This window comes from Drosophila virilis, chromosome 4 (assembly GCF_030788295.1).
Source record: "Drosophila virilis strain 15010-1051.87 chromosome 4, Dvir_AGI_RSII-ME, whole genome shotgun sequence".
NCBI classification, from domain to species: Eukaryota; Metazoa; Arthropoda; class Insecta; order Diptera; family Drosophilidae; genus Drosophila; species Drosophila virilis.
In genome coordinates, this window is record NC_091546.1 from 6,218,208 (window position 1) to 6,240,272 (window position 22,065).

General features: G+C 38.9%; 3 protein-coding genes across 12 annotated transcripts in view; 2 read left to right on the top strand and 1 right to left on the bottom strand.

Annotated features, from left to right (window-relative positions):
* The window catches only part of CadN2 (Cadherin-N2), a 70,915-nt gene extending 69,049 nt beyond the window's left edge, over nt 1-1,866 (top strand). For both annotated transcript variants that reach the window (XM_070209146.1, XM_015173118.3), the window contains 3 exons: nt 614-841; nt 939-1,112; nt 1,166-1,866. In XM_070209146.1, the coding sequence (XP_070065247.1) occupies nt 614-841; nt 939-1,112; nt 1,166-1,419 (656 nt within the window). In that variant the 3' untranslated portion in view covers nt 1,420-1,866. The remainder of the gene's footprint in view (nt 1-613; nt 842-938; nt 1,113-1,165) is intronic.
* LOC26531773 (uncharacterized) overlaps nt 1-22,065 on the bottom strand; it is a 255,554-nt gene that overhangs the window by 358 nt on the left and 233,131 nt on the right. For 7 of the 9 annotated variants that reach the window (XR_004304675.2, XR_011416678.1, XR_004304676.2 and 4 more), the window contains 2 exons: nt 11,295-11,453; nt 11,011-11,170 (listed from right to left, as the gene is read on the bottom strand). Coding sequence is in view for 2 of the 9 variants with exons in the window: in XM_070209150.1 (XP_070065251.1) it covers nt 11,447-11,453 (7 nt within the window). In the remaining 7 variants the exon portion in view is untranslated. Of the gene's footprint in view, nt 1-157; nt 621-1,953; nt 2,277-11,010; nt 11,171-11,294; nt 11,454-22,065 lie in introns of those variants that run through there. The other 2 variants (XR_004304674.2, XR_011416676.1) reach the window with 2 other exon arrangements.
* CadN (neural cadherin) overlaps nt 15,465-22,065 on the top strand; it is a 182,174-nt gene continuing 175,573 nt past the window's right edge. Inside the window, exon 1 of the mRNA XM_070209145.1 lies at nt 15,465-16,188. The gene's annotated coding sequence lies outside the window, so the exon portion shown is untranslated. The remainder of the gene's footprint in view (nt 16,189-22,065) is intronic.

Consider the following 22,065-nt stretch of genomic DNA (forward strand, 5'->3'; position numbering starts at 1 on the left):
CGGATTATTAACGTACAAATTTTGAAAGTTCAAAACCGACGCCATCGAAAGTTCTACTCCGTACAATCCATATTTACAAAATAAGCCTTGTGACTTTGTAACTTTGTAATGGTATACAATCAAGAGGATTATTTAATATACAAAGTAAGTACGCTACCAAATTGGAACGGTTGAAGAGTGGTTTTTAATTACAACTCTTTCCTCTAAACAAAGGTTGTGCTCTCCGTGAAGGCGCCACAGAGTCTTAGCTTGTCGCCCGTAACAATCGCTCGCATAAACTGTGGCCCCAGATAGAGACCCTTTTCGGTTGATTTCGTATCACCATCCAGACGTATAACATAATCTTTGCTGATTAACCGATTGGATATATCCTCTTCGAGTTTAGGACTCAATATATCATACAAGCTGCCACTGCTGCACAGCACATCGCCCGCAGCTCCGCGCTTTTTATCCACAATTGTGCAGCTATTCTCATTCTTGAGTATTTCCTTAAACTGTCGCTTGATCTCTGTCAATGAGCTGCATTTTGGATAGCCAGCGAGTCGTTCAAAGCACTTGATATATTGAAAAGTAAATTCGAGCACATTTCTGATACGCTTCCTTTTGATTGCAGTTCTCGCATTGATATTCGTGCTGTACAATCGCAAGCGTAAGACCACCAAGAAGAAGAAACGCTCTGGAGCGGAAAAGGATGTGCGCGAAACGGTGATTAGCTATGAGGACGAGGGCGGCGGCGAGGACGATATGACGGCATTCGACATAACCCCACTGCAAATACCAATCAGCGCACAGAGCGGCACAATGCCACCGGACATAGCCGCCTGCAAGATGCCCATTATATGTGAGTAAACACAGCCTGTGTGTGTGTGCCTGAGTCCAGAATCTGAAGTGACCACCCTGCTGTGTTTTTTTTTGTGTGTGTGTGCTTGTCTCCTCAGATCCTGTGATGACACTGCTGCCGCCCGGCCAGGAGCTGAATGTGGCCTATCTGATGGAGGAGCGCAAGCAGCGCATTGACAAAGATCCCAATGCGCCGCCCTTTGATGACCTGCGCAATTTCACCTTCGAGGGCAGCGGCAGCATTGCCGAATCGCTCAGCTCGTTGGCATCAGGTGAGGCGACAGCGGAACACTAAAAACCATCCGCTCATCCACTACAATTGCAGGCACCGACGATGAGAATCAAGACTTTAACTATTTACAAAATTGGGGTCCACGTTTCAATGCCCTGGCCGCGATGTACGTGCATGATAAGGCGAAAACCAAGCAGCCCCAGCAGCAGCAGCAGCAGCCACAGCCGCCTTCTCAAGTGGGCGTGGACAATGCGCTGGCCGTGGTTGCAACCGGCAGCGGTGCTGGTCCAGGCGGCGGGGCGGGCGACACGCCCACCACGACGGAAGCCGACAAAGTTGTATTATAAAAATAAATAGTTAAGTTGTAGTTAAAAATGATGTTTCAGCTGTAAGCGTAATGCCAGGATATGGAAACGGATGTGGAAGTGGATGTGGATTGTGCACCAATTTCAGCTCGACTACAAAACTTAAGTATTCAATATATGTGTGTATGTCTCTCTCTCTTTGTGTGTGTGTTGAATGTGAGTCTGTCTGTGTGTGTGTGTGTGTGTGTTAGCTTAGGGTTAGTTTGTAAGCAACAAATACGGATTAAACTAAAGCAGAGCCTTTACGTGTACTGTTACTCGTCTACAGATATTGACAAATACCAAATACAATATCTAACAGAAGAAAAAAAAACTTGGCATTTCCTTAAAGCTTTCTGAATACTTAAAATATTTCAACATTTTAATACACTTTTATTTAGTTGTTGTGTTAATTTTTCGAATGTCTTTAGAGCAAGCATTTTTTCCCTTTGCAAAAATTGCTCGTTATAATTTATAAAATATTAAAAAAAAAAAAAAAAAAACTTTGAAATCTTTTTCTTCTCTTCACATTTTAAATCTATTCCCTAGTACTTATAATAAAGTTCTTAGATTTTTTCTTTTGCATATTTCCCATTTCCAGAATTTCAATAGAAAACTTACTTGTTTTACTTGAAAAACTTGTCTTGAATCTAAAATTCAATAAATATTAAAATAATTGAAAATTAGCCATTTTTTTATGTTTTTCTTCTTTCACGAATTTCGCTCTGTCTCGACTTTTCTGTGCGACTTTTCTGTTGCTTTCTTTCAGTTTTGATTTTTTGAGAATACATTTGCAAATCAGTTTTTCGTGTCTCACAGAATTCTGTGCGTTTTCTCAAACATTTTCAAGTGAACCAATTCTAAAAATCAAAAAGAAAATCTTAAATCTAAAATGCATCGGAACTTAAATTAAGCAAACTATGATACTATGTAAAAGAGTTTATGAAACTTGACACAGCTAGTTAAACACCCTGTATAATAGACGGCATTAAATTTAGCACGTAAGCAGCAGCTCCCGCCTCCCAAGCCCCACTCCCCGCTTCCCGCCTCCTGCTCCCATAATTTTTTTCTTTTATTTGTCGGGACTCTTGGACTCTGGCTGCGGCAGAGTTGCGAGTCCGGACAGCGGCACGTGTCCAATTGCGAACCGATTTCGCACCTGAAACTGGCTGCTGTACTCCCCCCTCCCCCCATAACCCCACTCGACACACAGCCCCACCCCCCAAGCAGTTGGCTGCTCACGTGGCCAGAAAAGTTAAATGTTGGCAGCGAAACTTTTGGTGAAATTTAAAACAAACTAAAAACAGAGAAAATAATAATAATAGAGCAAAATGAAGGAAATAGCAAAAGCTACCAACTGAAAAGTACTGTAACATAATTTTGTAAATATTAAATATTGTGTAATTTTAATAATTAAATATGGGCCAAATAAAACGGCAGTTAAACCAAACATAAGCGAATATTGGAAAAGAGAGCATAACACAAACAACTACTAGACTAATTGACTACAATTAAATTGAAATTGAAATTTAAATTTAAATTTAAATTTAATATTAATTAACGCGAACCAGTTGATTGACAAACAAAAAACAATTTCATATTTCTGCATTTACTAGCAAATATACGTGGAAAAAAAACCAAAACGAAAAAAAAAAATAAAACAAAATCAAATTAAATTAAATTAAATATTAACAAAAAAAAAAAAAAAACAAACAAAAAACAGACCGAAGAAAATATTATAGTAAAAATATTGTAACATGCATTAAATTAAATTACGATCATAAAAAAAACACACACAAAAATAATGCGTATACAAAATGTTAATTAAATTTACATTAGTTAATGGACAATTTGTTAGTAGCTAGTATTTAAGCATACTTTTTTAAAATTCAATAAGCCCCCTAACAAAGAAAAAAAAAAGAGAAAGAAAACAATAAAAAACTGAATATGCAAAGCGTTCACTTTCAATGCTCAACATGCTTTATTATTATTCATAAACTTTCCCCTCGAACCCTCGACCCCTTGACCCATGTCCGTGCCCAACGATCCTTGAAGCAAGAGAATCTGGCTAACATTTCCGGCAACATCTTTAATAAGGCGGCAAATTTAAAGGTGTCAAAAGGTTTCGAATTTTTGTTGAACATAAAGCACATTTGATGCCGAAGACTGAACGACTTACAAATACCTGTAAGCCTAGCCTAGTGTGATAGTGTCAGAAATTGATTGAGCTTTAAATACCCTGTAAGTTCGTTTCGTTTCCACTCCAGTTTCTTTCGTGTAGACAGACTAGCAGCTGTCCCCTTCTGTGCGTTACACAGTTCATAACAAACTTATTAAGCTTTCTGCTAGGGTATAAAAGAGGACATGAGTAACTTTTTTTAATGGACTCCGATGAAACTGTCTAAAGATAACTTCTTTTTCGATCTGATACGATTCAATGCACTCAAAGGGACCAAGCTTAATAATAAAGAACAAACGTAGCTCAGGCTTCACTTATTTTAAACAAATAATTAACAATTATTCTAACAAATGCCTGGGATTTCCATTATGCTCGCAAAAGCTGTCGTTGCGCCTTATCAAAGAGAAGTAAATGCAATTGTTAACAAATGTTTTTGGAGCAACTGAACCACTAAATTAAGATATTCTGGTTCAAAGCGCTTCGACTCAAATAGCTTGGCGGCATTGTGGATCATTCGAGTTATTTATCAAAACCGAGGTAAGCATTTATTTTTTAAAAATTTACTCAAAGCGCACAATTCGTGCAGAAACTCTCTCTTCAAAACTTTACAAACAATCTACCCCATCAAACTGCCGAAGCTGAGCATTGCAAAACAGAATTGAAAACTTTCAGCGTCTGCGAAGCTTGAAAAACCCAACCGAGCATGCGACAGGCGACAGGACAACATGCAATGCGTTTTATACCCGAAGAACACACACACACACAAAGAAATGTCACCAAAAGCGAAGTGGTTGAGGGGAGGGGAGGGCCAGCAGCTTATAGCCATAAAAAAAAAGGCTAACCTGACCTTAAAGGTTTTGCGGCCGTCTTGCAATATTGCAGGCCGTGTCCTTCTCTTTGCTCCTTGGCGCCATTGGCTTAGACCTGACACTGCCCCCCCCCCCCCCCCCCTCTGTCGGTCTACCGACCCACGGGGCACGCAAATCCGATTTGGTTTGATAACATTTTTTGGCGCATAATAAATGAGACAGCTTTATGCTATCGATATGAAGTACGTGAATTGAGTGGACGAAAATCTGTTGATCAAATTGATAGCCACAATTAGTTAACGAGATAAAATGCAAGTGCTTGTGTGTGTGTGTGTGGATGTGTGTGTGTGTAAGTTTTACTGAAAACAACATTTTACAATTTGTTGGCCTGGCTTAAGCATATGTGAAAAGGAATGAAAAGGCTTCTATTAAAAGCTTATACAAGAAATTGACAAATATTAATGCCCGAAGAAGAGTATATGGGTTGTGTGCAATGCTCATAAGCTATTGCATATACTCGCAGCAGGTAGAGTATAGAGCACCATAAAGTATATAGCATATATTCTAGATGAGCATCAACAACAGAAGAATCGGCCGAAACTAGGTTCTTCTTCTTTTTCACATAAGTGCTTAGAGCAGGTGTCTAACATGCGATAAACAGAGTATTGCGCAGTCGGCTACAATATAGATTTCCATTCATATTTAAAAATATTCTCACACTAGTCGACAGCTTAATTCAACGTTTAGACGTTAAGCTGGCTGCTTAAAATAATCCAAATAATTGATGAAGCATTGAACGATTCTATTGTTTTAGCATAAATTGAAATTTCAATATACTCGACTCTGTGTAGCTTCCCTTAATTATATTAAACACAGACTCCAGCATCAGCTTGGGGCAGCTAAGCACACACACACACACACACACACACACACACACATCTTGTGCATATTGGCACATATACTCAATATGCATATGTTATATAAACTACAAATCATGACAACAAAACCTATGCTTCAAGATTGCTCGAGCATATATACCCTGTAAAAGATCATGATATACTCGAACAGGCAGACAACACTCTTCATCGAACACTTTCTCTCAAAGCAGGACAAACATTACCCGAGTTTGAACTAGCTGCTTCTAGCTGACAGTTCTAATTTAAGGGCAATTTTCTGATATCAAGCAGACTTTGGCATGCATCTCCTTCAAGTGTGCACACCCCTTTTGGTGCACCTGTTTTAGCACAGGGTATGCTTGTGTTTAACAATAGCTGCTTGGAACTCGTAGCGATAGCAACTGTAAGACTCGAGCAGGAAATTACACTAAAGTCGGATAATTCTAGGGTTCTGCTTGGAAAAGCTGCTAATTGATGTACGCCTGCAACAAGAGCTACCAACGCCAGCTGAGCCCACAAAGGCAGCAACAACAATTGACAATAGGAAGAGGAACCACAATCAAGCCAAGACGCATGCCAAGTGGCTGGCAGTCCATAAAGTAACGCATGTCAACAATGTGTACACACTTATATTATTGTTTTTGTTGTAAGCTCTCTCCGTGTATGCACTTTACAAAGTAACCGATTAATTAGCAGCATTCTTCAAAGACAATTTTAACGCGTGTCTGCATTATAATCCGATAAATTTTCGATAGTTTTCACCAGCTTGCAATCGACAGTTTAAGAATTATCGATAGTTATTCATATGAGTGAGTGCACACTTTTCTCGTTCTTCATCTTATTGCACTTGATTTTGAATAAAAAGGATAAATATCAGACTGTGAGCACAGGAAAAAAGTAATCGCTAAATAAGCTAATATCTGCAATGTTAAGCCTATCGATTAGTTATATTCAAGCCAGATCAATTATCGATAGCTTTCACCAGCTCAGTTGGTACAGTCACCATTCGAGTTCGCTAAGCACAGTTTCAAAAGTTATCGATAGATTCATAGCAATGTACCTCAGAAAAGTTATCGATAACTTGTCGTGTGACCTCTGTGCGATTGTGCTAGTTTTTATTATTAGTGGGTTAAGAATTATGTAGGAAAAACTTTCTCCATTTGAAAAAGTTTCTGATTTCAATTAAATCATGTGCATATCATAGAAAATATTGTGGTGAATTATCGAAACTTTCCTTTAGTTACTTTTTGTTTTAAACATAAAGTAATATATAAATTTAATATAAATTAAACTTCTTAGCACGCTCAATTAATTATTAGGTTTTTGTGTAAAACAAATTGCTAAACATATTTTGAAATATCATTGACTTAATTAAGGAAATGCGCCCCGTTGCGCAGATGCATGCAAATTATATAGATTTACGGCTGATTTGACTGGGGCCATGACTTGCAATTTTGTGCCCCACTGCAATTGCATTGTTGAATATCATGCACTTTATTTAATTATAAAATTTACCCTTCTTTTTGTACTCTTTTTTTTTTTATTTTGCATGCAGTATTTGGCCTTAAATATTTATGCATTATTTTGAACAAATGGAAAACTGTGTGAAATGCAACAACCGTCTCCCTCTCTCTCCCTCACACTCCCTCTCTCTCCCTCTCTGGTCTCTCAATTGCCAGTTATATTTGCAGCTCAATGCGATGAACATTAGTTAGCTGAAATTGGAAACAACATTTGGCCGTTGTTATTATTTCTAATTGCCTTTTGGCCGCTTCGACAGAGGAGCGGGGCGGGGTCTGATATAGAGCATTAGCCGGCTCGGATTATTAAATTTAAATGCGTATAAATTCGAGCATTAGCATCAAATTTAATTGGTTACTTTCAAATGCCTCAGGCTAATGTTGATTTTGTTATTGTTTCTCGATTTACCTTGCACCTTGCGCCTGCTGGCCAGGTATTCAGATTTTACGCCCAGTGCACTTACATGAAATTTATGTTATTTGAAATGTATTCAAATAAGTGAATAAAAAAAAGTAATTTACTTTTCTTTTGTAGAACAAAAATAATTGGCGTTAAATGTTTGTTTCTATAAATTAAACTAATATTTTTGTAGCGCACCTTATAAAATACTTTTAATTGAGGACTAATATTAATATATATGAACAGTTCTTAGTTGGTACAACAACCCTCGTGAGCTTCAATATTTATATAGATATAATAATATAATCATATATTATATTTATGCATAATTACATATAATAACATATACCTACACATTTCTTTCTATTTATTTATATATACATTTATAATCCATTATTTCCATTTTAATTTAATCTTAATAAATATTTATGCTCCCAAGGGTTGTTGTACATGCTAATGCTAATGTAGATGTAGCCTATAATAAAGCAGTGTGTTTTAGTGAAAGCATGCGCCAAGTATAACAGCAATATAAGCACTGATGCTCCCAAGGGCTGTTGTACATGCTAAGCCTAGTTGAGCAAACTTTGCTAAAAACACAGCCTATAATAAAGCAGTGCGATTTAGTGAAGACATGCCCCAAGTATAACAGCAAGTAGGCGTTTGACGATTAAACGAACTGCTTGGTTTGACAGCCAAGCAGTTTGTTTGTAAAATGAAATATTATACTGCACTGTTTTCGTGAACGTTAAAATTCAAATAGATTTAAGAGCAGCTCTTGCAGTGAGACAAACCGCTTAAGCTCACGAAGCTAAAAATAAATGAATTCATTTTTAAACTGAATATATTAAGCCTCATATAAATATGAAAGCTGTTTAATTTACGAAAATCTGCGACTGATTTACTATTTTTTTTAACAAACTCAATAGATGAAGAACAATAACCTAATTTTATGCATGTAAACCGAAAAAAGATACATATCGCTTCACACCTTTGAATTTCTACTTCAAAAATAGAATTATTATTGTATTGACACCCACGGCAGCTGGAAACGAGCCAACTAATCAGCGTAGATCATTCAAAAAGCGTTTACGCAAAATTTCTCACGCCGCGCAGAGCTGAGCTGCGGACTTGGACTTGTTAGCATCCCGCAGAGCTGCTGCCGCAAAACTGGCCAAGACGAAGAAGTAGAGGTAGAGGTAAAAGAAGTAGAAGCGTGGAGACAATGAGTGGACCACACGTTGTGCGCAACTATCAATCATTCAATTATTAATTATAAACAAACATCTGAGGTAGGAAAAATAGCCGAAAGAGCATCGAATATTCAGGCATTGTCCGAGCTACCAGAAAAGTTGCTAACATGCAATTAAATACATTTAATCAATGGAATATTAATTTTAATTAACAGGCAGCTTTTACAAATATATCTTTTGCATGCACGCATTTAAATAAATCAATTTTAATTTGATGTGTAGAGGAAATCGCAGCGTTGACAGACAGCAAAAAGTTGTTGTTGTGGTTGTCGCTGTTTTTTTCAATGCATTTGTAAATGGCAATTGAATAAAAACTATAAACAAAATACGAGCTTAAACATAATTAAACATAATTTATTAATGATGCTTTTGATCAACACGCAATTTGTTAAACAACAAACTGTTGAAATAACTCAACTAAATATTTTTGTTGCTCTTTCTCTTTTTTTTTTTGCATTTTGTTAATTCTTCTTAACTGAAATAATCAATAATGAGCCTGGCCTGCTGCTGCTGCAGCTTTGTGGCATGCCCGTTGACCTTTCGAAATGACCGCAGTTGCTATTCCATTTGTTTGTAGCTGCCTTTGGAAAAATTTTAAGTGGATTCGCAACAGGCAAAAAAAAACACAAAACTCGTTAATGACTTTGCTGGGGCTCAGTCGAAAGTTAATTGTCGCTGGGCGATATTTAAAAGATAGCAAAAGCGAGTTTCACTTAGCAAAGCCTACAGTGAATACTCTCCTAACGAACACTCATATTGGGCGAACAGACCGCCTGGGCAAGCATTTGCTCGCGAATCAGACCCTACTCATGGCACCTCCTTTAGCCGGACACGCCACTCGAGCGAACAGAAATGAGCCTATGTTCCCTGCCAGAGGGTATTCACTGTATACCTGTATACGTACAGAGATACACTGAAATACGACAGGTATTTGAAAATAGAATTTATGTAAAAAAAGAATGCATTTTTAGTTTCACTTAATTCAATTCAATTTAGTTGTAAATCAAGAATTGTTTGAAAATTGATATGCTGCTATATTTATCACACAAACGAAAGAAAGGAGAGAAATTGCAGATAAAAACCAGAAATCTGACATTTGCTATAATTGAGAAATTTCCATTTAAATTACCATTGCACAATTCCATACACATTTTATTCAAGGAAAATTAAATAAATTGCAATAAGCTCATGAAGTGGAAAATGTTATGTTTGAATGGATTAATGTTTTTTTTTTTTTTTTCAAAATGTTTGCTTTATTTATGGAAAATATTTGCAAAACAACATTTCGTACATAACCTTGTTATTTGAAAAAGAAAGAGGATAAATAGAATGGGGGAAATGTTATCACACATTTTCCGAAAACAATGAAAATCCTTTAAAATAGGCACTGGACAATTGCATAAACTTTAGTTTTTGTTATCAAGAGGAATCTGTTATATTTTATTTGAATAGATCTATGCGAAATGTGTGCAATTTTTTTTTTTAATATATATATTTAATTTATTTCGATAGATCAATTGAATATGTTTGCTCTATTTTTGAAAATATTTGAAAAACTCTTTCTAAATATCATCTCACACGAAATATATAAAACATATATAGAGCTTTAGTGCCCCCCTTACGACTCCCCCGCCTGGAGCACACGCTAATAAAGCAAAACGAAAGTTAACTCAAAATTCTAAACACTCTTTAAAATGATATGCAACCAGCCCAGTTAACAACTCCCTGCTTGCTGCCCCGAGTTATATTCTCATGCTCATAATGAGGTTTTCTTTTTTTTTTTTGGTTTAGTTGCAAGTGAAACTTTCTGCAAACTGACACTTTTATCGCGCTTGTGGTCAGGAGTGCAGGCAAATTTGTTCAAAACTTTTGTTTGTTATTTATATTTTTATTTTTTCTTTCCGTTTTTTTTTTTTTGAAGCTAAACTGTGTTTTTTAATGACTGACAAACGGACCAACTGAGCAACTGAAGAGCTGACAGACGCACGTGCGTCCAACGTAACGCATCCCCGCCAGAAGTCCAGGTCGAGTCGTAGTCTTTGGAGGTGCCGCACTGCAGGCAACTGTCCAAAACCAACCCAAACGCACGTCTTTCTAGCTAATTTCTGCTCAAGTTTAGAGAAAGAGCGGAAGAAGGGGGGTGGGAGAGGGAGCAGACAGACAGGCAGTTGGTTTTGGCTGCTGCCAGAAGTTTATTACCAAGTGCCCGGCGAGGGGAAAGGCCCCCGAATGCGACCGCAGCGCAAAAAGCGTCAATTCTAAACGGCACTCATTCACGTCAATAGACAGGTGAGAGGGCGGCGGCAGGGGCAGGAACGCGGGGGTCGAGACGGACGCACCTGAGCCGAGACTGTGGAGCAGTGGCAGCTTTTTCGAGAGAAGTCTCCCATGTAGAGCTGCGGTTCGCTTGGGTTCTTTAGGTGTCTGTGTGTGTGTGTGTGTGTGTGTGTGTGTGTGTGTGTGTGTGTGTGTGTATATGTCTGTGTGTGCGTGCGTGTGTGTCTGTGCGTTAATTCATCATTCGCTTAAATGGGTGTTACCTGTTAAGTGCGTTTATCACGTGCTGCTTCGGCATTTCGTTTCGTTTTCTTCTTTTCTTTTTTTTTTATGAGCTTTTCTCTGTCGCTTTTTCTTCTTCTTATTTATCAAGTGGGCATGCCCACTTTTGTGGCGTCTGCAGCTCAGCCTCAGCGTCAATAACTTTTGATGAATGCCATCAGAAACGTGACGTATTTTAATTAAAATTTCAGTTTTTTTGGGCCACAAAAAATTAAACATAATTATATTAATTGAAGATCTGAAAACATAAATGAGATCAACTTACCCATTTGGAAATTTTAATACAGGCAGCAAAAACAAAAGACTTGTGCTTCCTTACGCTTCCCATATGTACATATATGCACAGTGCATGCAAAAAGTGTGCGCACCATGGCATAAATCGTGTCATGGAGAGCCATAAATTAACACGGCAATTGGTCATATGCTGAAAAGAATATAAAAATACGTGAATGAGATACATCATAGAACTATATATTCAGAGAAATTTCTAGAGATATTTGATAACAGATGTTCCCAGAAACATTTTACAGTTAAAACCGAACTAAGTGAAGAGTTGGGTCGCACATTAAATAAAATGCTGACAAACAAAATATCTGTTCAGATAAATTGTAAAGCTAGCCTGAGAAATGCACACGCGTTTCTCTTTATACCCTTGCGGAGATTTTTATAATTTTGTCTTGAAATGTGTAACGCCTGGAAGGAAACATCTCCTCCTCCTTCAATCAGACGGACCTGGTTATATCAACTCGGATATTGATGCTGATCTAGAATATATGTATACTTAATGAGGTCGGAGATAGTTATGATACACTATGCAAAGTTCAGAACAATTAATTATTGTTTAAATTCGTTAACAAATTTATATCGCAGGCAAAAAGTTGGCGGCCGAGCATCGAAAAATTTGGCAAAGTGTAAAATAGTTATGCTCGTATAACAAGTTTAATTTATAGGCTCTGGAATGAATTAACAATTACCGGTTTCTAAAATAGCAATAATTTCAAATAAATTCATTGAATAATATTTAAAAACTTTATTTCGGAGCACGGCCGCGCCTATCTAAATAATTAGACATATTTATGTGTTCATAAATTTGGAAGATATGATTGCGAGTCGAGTTTTGTGTTTTTCTCATTAGGCGTAAAACAACAAAGCAACAAAGCTGAAACCGAATCAAAACTTCGGCAGCTTTTAATTAAAACCCGATAAAGGCTGAGAAATTCGTTGCGGTTTGTCTAAACGGCCCCAGAAAAGGTAATCAAAGCGAAGTAAATTCCACCAAATTGAAAAAATACAAAAATCAGATGGTCAAATAGAAGAAAGAAGTTGAAAAAAAAAAAAACGAGAGCTGTATGCATATATAAAAGTTTGATGACGATTTCTTATCCCCATTTTTGGTGCGCACTTATTTATGTAAATCTCGAAAACGTCCACAACGAACGTTGACAAACAACCAAAATGCATTTGTGGCTCCAAGTGCGCTCCAAGCCCGCCCCAATCCCAAATCAAGCTAAACCAAATCCAATCGACCACTCGACAAGACGCCAGAGCCAGAGCAAGAGCCGGAGCCAAAGCCAAAGCCTATTGAATAACTTTGATTTGATTTCTTTGCCTTCCTTTTGTATACCCTTCTAGAGGGTAACTGAATTTTGTCATGAAATGTGCAACGCATAGGAGGAGACATCTTCGAACCTATTACCAGGCCGAATCAGACCCCCACTATAGATTCTTGTATGGAAAACCTTTTCTGCAGCAAGACATCTTAACTAAAGCCAGCCTGTACTTATTCAACCATCACACTACTATATTATACGGCTCTTTAGGAAGAATGGATCAAAAAATGATTGTACATATGTCAAAAAGTCGGGTTTCCAAGAGATCCTCATCAAACACAGCATTTACCAGCTTTACTATTCTCAAATATGTATCTTTAAACCTTTAAGTCAAATACTCAAAAGCGTATTAAATCTTCGGCGTGTTGCATATATCCAAAACTCGCTTGTTTTTAGTTTTTTATTTTTTCGATTATTTTTCTGTATTTTCAGCTTTAATCACTTAGTTACTTGATTTTCCACTTTATGACGGATTATGTGCAAATGTTTGTCGACCATTTCAAGAAGCAGAGCGCAGAGAAGTGAACAACAACAAAAAATAAAGATAAGTCTATTGAACAATTGTAAAATTTATGCGGATTGGTAACTATTTCTTCGCACTGACGAGGCGCTCAGACTCCGACTCAGACTCAGATTCGGCCATTAATCATTCGCATTTTCCGATTCGCCCATTGTTGCAGACCGCGCTAAGCCAGTCCACAATTTATGACTTTATTATGTGAGATTAGCAACTGATTGAACACCAGAAAAACGTCGTGTCTTGATGCTGTTAAAACTGACGATCGTAAAAGCTACAAAATTTAGTGCGGTTGAGTGGGAATATTTGGTGGATTCAATATAATCTGCATGTCAATTTAACATGCACTTTAAAGTGAAAATGAAACTTCTTTCTTTTCTTGCAACTGAATTCAGTATTTGGCGTACTTGACGATTTGGCTGTGGCTGAAACGAAATATGCATGCCCATTTAACATGCATGTTAAAGTGCCTTGGGAAATAAATTCAATAAATTCAGAAACTTAACATTCTTGTTAAAGTGCTTTAGGAAAGCGACAAAATAAATGCCTTTGTAACTGTATTAATTATTTAGGGTACTGCTGGGGCCTACAAAATAATCTGCATGTTAACTAAGCATCTGCATGTTTTGCAGACAAAACACTCGCAATTGTTCAGAAGACACATTTTTCGACCGATTCTCTCTATAGAGATGCAAAATATAGTCAAGCATTGTTAATAAGATTTTGACCATATTTAAGGAGCTTATCAAAAGTATTAACTGCCGGCTATCGTCCAAGAGAGAAGGTCTTGACTAAATCGACTCGACCTTTGGTTGCTGATCGAGAATATTAATATATGTACATATGCATATTAATATATGTCTGCTTCACACTCGATACAAATATATAATCTAATATATGCTTGACTTCAGTTAATACAGTTGTTAGCTGATTTGATTAAATTACCATGAACTTGCCAACGTCTGCTTTAACGCGGCATTTGGAATAGATCTTTTCATACCAAAGGCTTATTTTTTTTTTGAAGTGTTAACAACCAGCTTTACATCCGGTGGGTAGCTGTTCCAGCTACCATTCATCAATCCCGCAATGCGTCAATCCGTCAAACGGTTGGCCCGTTGACCATTTAGCGCTCAACGACTTCCGTTAAGCTTGAAAAGAATTTTTCGCGTTTGTTTGTTTTGTCGACGCTTTTGTATTATTCAAAGCTTTCCGAGATGCCTATCTCTAAGAGCGCTCGCTTTGTGCCACTGTCTGCCCCCCACCCCTCCCCTTCACCTTGCCCCTGCCCAGCTGGTCGAGTCTGTAGCGGCTTTTGTTATTGTCCCGCCAGGCATTAATATCGCGCCGCCGATCGCCTTTCATAATTGTCACACATTTCCAATAATGCAATGTAGATGCCGTGCCGCTCCCCCCTCTGCCAACGAACCTACCGCGAGGTTTCAGTGAAAAACTGGTTCTGTGGCAGCACATTTTCAGTGGGTCAAGTCGGTCGGTCTCTGTGTGACCAACGATTTTTCTATCATTAGCGCATTTTAGTGCAGCCGCGTCTTTTCTCACTCTTTCGCTGACATCTCTTTTGATTTATAATTATTTTCCTAATCGCAGCATACATGTATTTGCTATATCATGCGGCTAATGAGCGCAACTGGAATGCTTCAAGGTTGCTTTGAATAACGGTGCCAGAACTGAGATTATGGGAAGTCCAATGTGAACTTTGCCGCCAGTTGATAATTCGCGTAATACGTAAATTATTATTTATACATATGTTTATTTTGCAAACAATTTAAATACCAAATAAATTGCATCACTTTAGTTACTGTTGCATCTCAGTTTGTTTTCTTTCTAAGCAACAATTTTAACACAACATTTCAGCCGCGTGCGCGCGTTCACTGAAAACATAAACAAAACGGCGTTCATTTTACCGGCTTTTTAACGCCGCAAAATGAACGCACTCTCTCTCGCTCTCTGTTCCGCTCTTTCGGTCTGCAGATCATATGTTTAGCCAGCAGCACGTGCAACGGAATCGTTCAACAACAGTAAGAGCAACAACTGTGTGGGGGTCAAAGTGAGTGCACGCTCTCTTTTCGCTCTCTCTCCCTGCTCTCGCTTGCTGAAGAAGACAGCTAGGCGGCTAGAAATGAGCGCGTCTCGTGACGATCGTCGCAGCACGAATGAGCAGCGCCTGTAAACAGCAACAATAACTCCACTTCGTGCCGATTCGTGCTCAATGCGGACACACGATCTCATCTCTGCACCGCGCAAAGCATCCAATTGGAAGAAGCGATCGTCACATTTGCCTTTCAGTTCGATTTGAACACACGAAGCGCGCGGGACACACGGAGCGGAGCGTAGTGAAAGATTTTAAATTGGATTTTATCGGTGATTTCATATAGAATTTTATGCGGCACTGCGCGTTTGCCACAAAAGTGAAAAGGTGTGTGTGCGTGTGAGAGTGTGTGAAAAGAAGCAATTGCAATAGTCGTTGGCCAAAGCGTGGGAGGAGGTGTGCAAGAATAACGCATAAATTACAATTTATATGGAATACGCGCGCCCTTTTGCTTACATTAGTCGCTGAGTAAAGTTATTTTTGGAGCTCTCGTTTTCATTTTCGTTTTCCAATTCGTACGCCGTGCCGGAGTGTTAGCGTTAACGGTACATTTGCATTTGATGCTGCCGCAACCCGCCCATGGCCCATGCGGCGCGCGCATTTACAATATTTTTTGCATCCATTTCCGCTGAAAGTGCAGCAATGATGCGCAACTAGCATACGTGAGAGGGAGATCGAGAGAGAGAGAGAGCGAGAGAGAGGCAAATACTTGCATATGCATGCGTATTTATTTTTGGCCGCAACCCTTTCGCGATGCTCGCCGCCACCCGCCCCCCAACATGTGTTTCTAATAATGAAGTGTTTATTTTAGTCGCTCAAGTGAATTGTTTTTTCTTGCGAGAATAAATGCTCGATTTTATTTTTTTCGCCAAGTGCAACAGCGGATTATCTTTGCGCTGGCGGATGCGTGTGGCCACATTTTGGGGTAAGCATAACTGCACGCCATATTTCGAAACAGTGGAAACTCTACTAACGCACAGCTGCCTTGCGCTTAAATAAACGCTAGCCAGCCATTTTGTAGTTCCAATAAGAATTCTCTATCTTTTGTGCAGACGAACTATATTTTAATGCGATATATTATATGAAAATAGCGTTAAAATTAAAATATGAGAAAAATATATATTAAATAGGGGAAAAACTGCGATTCATTTGAACCAAAACAAAAAATTGTTCACAAGTCGAATTCGGATTTTTATAATATTTAAATAATCACGTGAAAGGACTTAAAATTTATTTTTTAATTTGTCATGAATACATATTAAATAGATAAATTTAAAAATTGGTTTTCAGATTTATTTTTAACGCATAGTATATAGATAATTTAGAATATTGGGTTTTAAATTTATTTCAAGTTTCCCAACTAGTTTTTCTCACACTTCCCTGACTTCTCCTTTTAAGTTAAATTTCTTAGCTTGGATGTCTGCGCATGAGAACTTTCACTGTATCTGCATAAACATTATCTGCACATATCTTATCCAATATTGAACTTCATCTGTATAGCACAATTGTGATTTATGCACTCGCATACTGCACATTCATTCCACTCTTATTCCGGAGTTTCCTTTCGGACACTCGCAGCATATTTCTCTTGCGGGCGCATTGGTGTGAAAAATGGGCAATTTAATGGCTGCTGTAGAACTACATGTACTATAATTTGTGCGATTCCCTCATTGAGATAAGGACTGCTTCCAGCAGTCCGCAGCTGGGGACTGCGCCTTCTTTTACACAGTTTAAGTAATCATGTTTTATGTTTTCTATCTTTTATGCCGCTAAATTAACAGTTCATTTTGGCGAATTATTTTAAGCACGTTCCCTACATAACGTCTACGCACGATTTACAAAATACTGAGTGGATTCAAGAGGTTTTTGGTCTTTCTTATAACGTGAAAATGATTACTCAGTGACAAACTGGAATTCAGGAAATGAGATCGTCCGGAAAGATTTGTTCAAGTTTCAAAAAGCTTGAAGAACTTTCCTAGACTTCTTTCTTTGAGAATTAATCCATGAATTTTCTTGTGTTTGTTACTATTTCAGATTCATATTTTTAGCTTTAGTTATTTGTTTATTTAACTAAATACTGTACAAAATATAAAGCTGATTTAGAGAATATGATTCGAGAAAGAAATTTTAATGGGTCTTATATTAGTCAATTTCTTGTTTCGAGAATATCCCGAATTAGTCGGGCATTTCGTTTTATTAGTATTAGTATGTATTATTATAATAATATTTGAAAAGTATATATTATTATTATCAATAAATAATGGCTAAATTTGTATTGTTCAGATTTCTTTCCCAAAATACTGAATTTTAGGCTTCCTAACAGCTTCACAAGTAGATATTTCTCTAAAACTCATCTGTTTCCTTCCGGAAATAACCTGCGTGAGCTATTTTGTGTATTTTTCTGGCAATTTATCTTTTTGTTATTAGAGAATGTCAACTTCTTGGCAGTTGGTGTTGCACCAGGGCCAAAAGCCGCCTTCAGGCAAAACTTTTTAAACAACAACTCACAAATCACATGCCACAGCTTCCAAGCATAGCAAAACAAGGCGTCAACCACGCCCACGCCCACCACCCTCCCTACAGCTATGCAGAGCTCACAAACTATTTGCACGCATAAATCTGACTTATGACGCCCACTCAAGAGGCCGCCGATAGGCGGGCAGAGGGCCGGAGGCAGGGTCAGCGTTGCCTGGTTCCTGGTTCCTGATTCCTGCTTTTCATGTTGATGATGTGTTGTCTTGGTATAGAAAGAGAGAGCGAGAGAGAGGAAGCGAGAGTGTGCCAAGTGTCAAAAGGCTTTCGAAATGAAAAATGCTGATAACTGCAACAAATCACACACACACACACTCGCACACTCGCACAACCTACCCAATGGGCCACTTGTCGGCCAACGTAACCTTAACTGAAGAATGTAAACTCGTTCATAAAAATCATTTATGAGCCCCAAGACAAAAACAACACGACGAGAAAAAGCAAAGAAGTTCCCTAAGCAGCCACCAAAAGCAACGCCTAATGATGAATGCAATTGCCGCAATTTGTTTTTACTATTATGACGCCAGGGAAGGGGGAAAACTGTAGGGGGGACGGGCTCTGGCAATGCAAAAGGCCAAATGATGCTATACTACACGTGCGGCAGAGCGAGTTGCGGCCAAGTTGGGGGTGTTGCCAAGCTGAGCTCGTAAAATGAAAAACCTATTTTACACTGTCCTGAGTGTGTATATATATGCGCGCGTGTGTGTGTGTGTGTTTTAGGATTGCAAATTTTAGCCTTTCGACATCACAAAATCCTGTTTTATTTGCATATTCCCTAAGCTAGAGAGTATACAACTTAATTGCTAGGTTGGAAAAGATTCCAGGCTTGATCATGTAGCAGATACTATCGATTCTTTGAACTTATTATAATAATAAAAATTTAATATAAAATATGTGAGACATTATATGAGACATTATTATTATTATTATTATATGAGACTTATTGCTGCTTTAGCTTATCTTAATTCCAAGCGAGTGTGTCCATTAAAAAGAGTTTTCACTTCATTAAGCTGAACTTCATAATATTCTTGAATTTTTACACTTTAAGACCAAAAATTGCATAAAATACCGAAAATGATTCCAAATATGCTGAAGTCTTATATAAATGATCTGTTTACGCACTTGAAACCCAGAATTATTGTGGCTTTAACCAATCTTAACTCGCAGTTATCGAGCATTTGGCATTGGGGGCATCCCCACAATTCGTCTCAACTCTCAATTGCAGTGCTCAACACTGGCGATGCCTTTGTTGTTGTTGCTGTTGCCTTGTCGCTGGCTTAGCTGGAATTGACAGCAAAATAATACGAGAAAAAATTGCCAAAAAAAAATAAAAATAAATAAATACGAAAACAAGAGCCCAGCCGAAGAGTCAAGCGAGGCACGCTGCAGAGTGGGAGATTTGCCCGCTGATCCCAAACCTAACCCATACCCGTCCCCCCTTGGGGGTCTGGGTGAAAGATGATGATGAAGATGCGCGCGAAAAACGTGACGTACCCAGGGCCAGTTTGAAGGCATTTTGCGATTTGCTGTTGCTTTGTTTTGTATTGTTTCCCCAGTTTTCACATAAACCAAAAAAAAAAAAAAAAAACAAATAAGAAATAAAAAAACAGAACAACTGCAACTGCAACAAATGACAGTGAGAAATTTGCCTTCGATAAAAGCAACTGTTGGGAGCTCTGCCTCTTGCCTGCAAGTGGAATGCAATCCGAAATGTCAAACTGCAGCAAATTGAGGGCGACAGCGAAAATATTGTATTATCGATGGGTTTACAATATTGTCAGTTCGCTAGTTTTGACATTAATGATAGTCCCGTCAAAAGAAATTCCTTGAAAACTTTGACAACATTCAGCGCCGCGACCTACATTCTTGTGATGGGTGCGTGACACGATTTTAATTTTGCCTAAAACACGATGTGTTCTTGTTTTTGAGCTAGCAATAAAAACAAGCTAGTGATGTGAACAAGATATAAACGTGGTCAACTTTAAGAACTGAGTATATTTGTTAACTGTTTTTGATCGATAATAAGCGATTAAATTGTATAAAATATGTGGTGTTCTGTCGTGTCTTTATGCTTCACTGTCCAAACGATACGAAATAAAAAAATGATAATATCTACAGTCTCTTATTATCTTTAAAAACAAGTTGTATAACCAAAATAAATCCTATATTCACTTTATACTCTACTATCGAATCGAATACGTAAAATGGTTATCGCCTTATCGTGTCACGCGCTCATCTCTACTACGGGTGTCTAGCTACACATTTGTTGTGTCTTGTGTGCAGCTCTCCCACTCGCTGCCACGCTGCCAGTCTGCCCCCGCTTCCAAGCTGCCAAACTGCCTCGCTGCCCCACCGCACAGTCGCGCTGGCATTTTGCTAAATTTTTATTTGTTCCCACAGTTTGTCGCTTGGCATAAATACGTCGTTAGTCTCGGGCACTGGTACTGCTCCAGCTTTGGCTTCGGCTTCAGCTTCAGCTCTACTTGAACTGCGCGAGGAGAAGGAAAAAAAAAACAACTTGCAGGAAGCTGCCGCAAAAAGTTGAACTAGACAACAACTGCAGCAGCAACAACAACATATAGAAGTCGTCGTCGTCAATCCTAATAGTAATAGTAGTTACTGCCATACAAGCACGTTTAATGTTCTTGGAGGCGGCGCACAAAAAGAAGAAGACGAGCGTAAAAACGAATGTAGCTTGCCCGACTCAAAGATACCCATTACTCCCTTTCTGCATGCATATACAATAGAAAAATGTAGCACCTGCTCACATAACCAATATACCTCTGCGAACAATGGGCACAGGGTATACAAAAAAAGTAAGCCCATGTATCTTCTCGCTGAAGTGTCTTCTGTGAAAATGTTGCACAAGTGAAAACAGCAAATGGGTCGCCTTGTCAGTCTACTTACAACAGACACTGTGTGCCACAAAAAGCAGTTGACCCACACGTTCCACGTTAGCGAACCCCTCCCACAACACTACGCCCTGCAGCTGCGGCAGTGCCTTTACGTTGTATTGGGTGCCCCCGTCGATTAGCTGCCAGTCGACGTCAATGTCTGTCGCCTGTTCCCCGCTTTAGCTGCCCGTCACCCGTCCTGCCTACATGCCTCTGCCCCTTGCCCAGCCTCGCCTCTGCTGTCATGTAAAGTCTTGCACAATTGCTCATCACATTGGGCCACCTCTTGCTGCTGCTCGCTCTGATTCTCTTGCCACTCAAAAATGAGAAATTGTCGCCGATTGTCAGTTGTTGCAACTTTCCGAGGCCCCTCTAGCTGAACGCCTCTGGCCCCCACTAAGTACTTATAAATCAACTGCGACTCATAACTTTTTTTTTCTGCAAACGTTCCGCGTTTAATGAAGTTTCGCCCAAGGGTTGGAGCGGACACGCAGAATTCAAGTCCCGACAGCCGCCTCAGGCTAATCCCGAGGCCACTTGAAGCGCATTAAAACATGTGCACGATTGGAGTTCTGCGGAGCTGCCCTTAAAGAGGATGTTTGCATTTACCATATTTATGCCATATTCAGTGTTTCTCTCTGTGCTGCGAGTTTCGAGTTCATTAAGCAGCTTTCATTTGAATGTGCCGCAAAATTGTTTTCAGCAATGGTTCCCCACAAAGGGGGAATACAAAACGAATCTTTCATACGAATCTTCCAGCTGTAGGCCTAAACGGGAAAGTTAGATTGGAGTTTCCGTTTTACGATCTTTGGGTTCTATTGGGGAGTTATTATTATTTGTACTATAAAATTATATGCTAAACTCAAATCTTCGACAGAAATTCCATCACATTTCTATAAATAATTTATAGAACCTGAGAAGCTTTCGTTTATCTAGTTTCTCTGTGCACGGTGAGTCTTGAAATACTCCCACGATTAACAATGCTGGAAGCGCCGCAACTAATTGTTACATTTAACGAACTGCACTTGGCCCAAGCCACGACTCACTCATTGACTCGGTCGACTCACTCGCTCAATGAGCACCGATATCCGGGCTAAAACACATTTGGCTACCACTTAATTTGCAAATAGTGAAGCGAAAGCTGCAGGCGCTGCACGCTCAGAAGCTTCAAGAGCCGCAGCCACAGCCACAGCCACAGCCACAGCGACCCAGACCCAGGCCCAAAATCGCAATTCCGATAAACATATTAGAAGAACTACGAAATACAATTACTTAACTCAACCAGTGAACGCAGGGGGCCGGGGAGGCGGAAAGTGCAGCGGGAGGTAGTAGGTGCTGATGCTGCTAGTTTGTCAACCAATTTGAAAGGCCTCTGG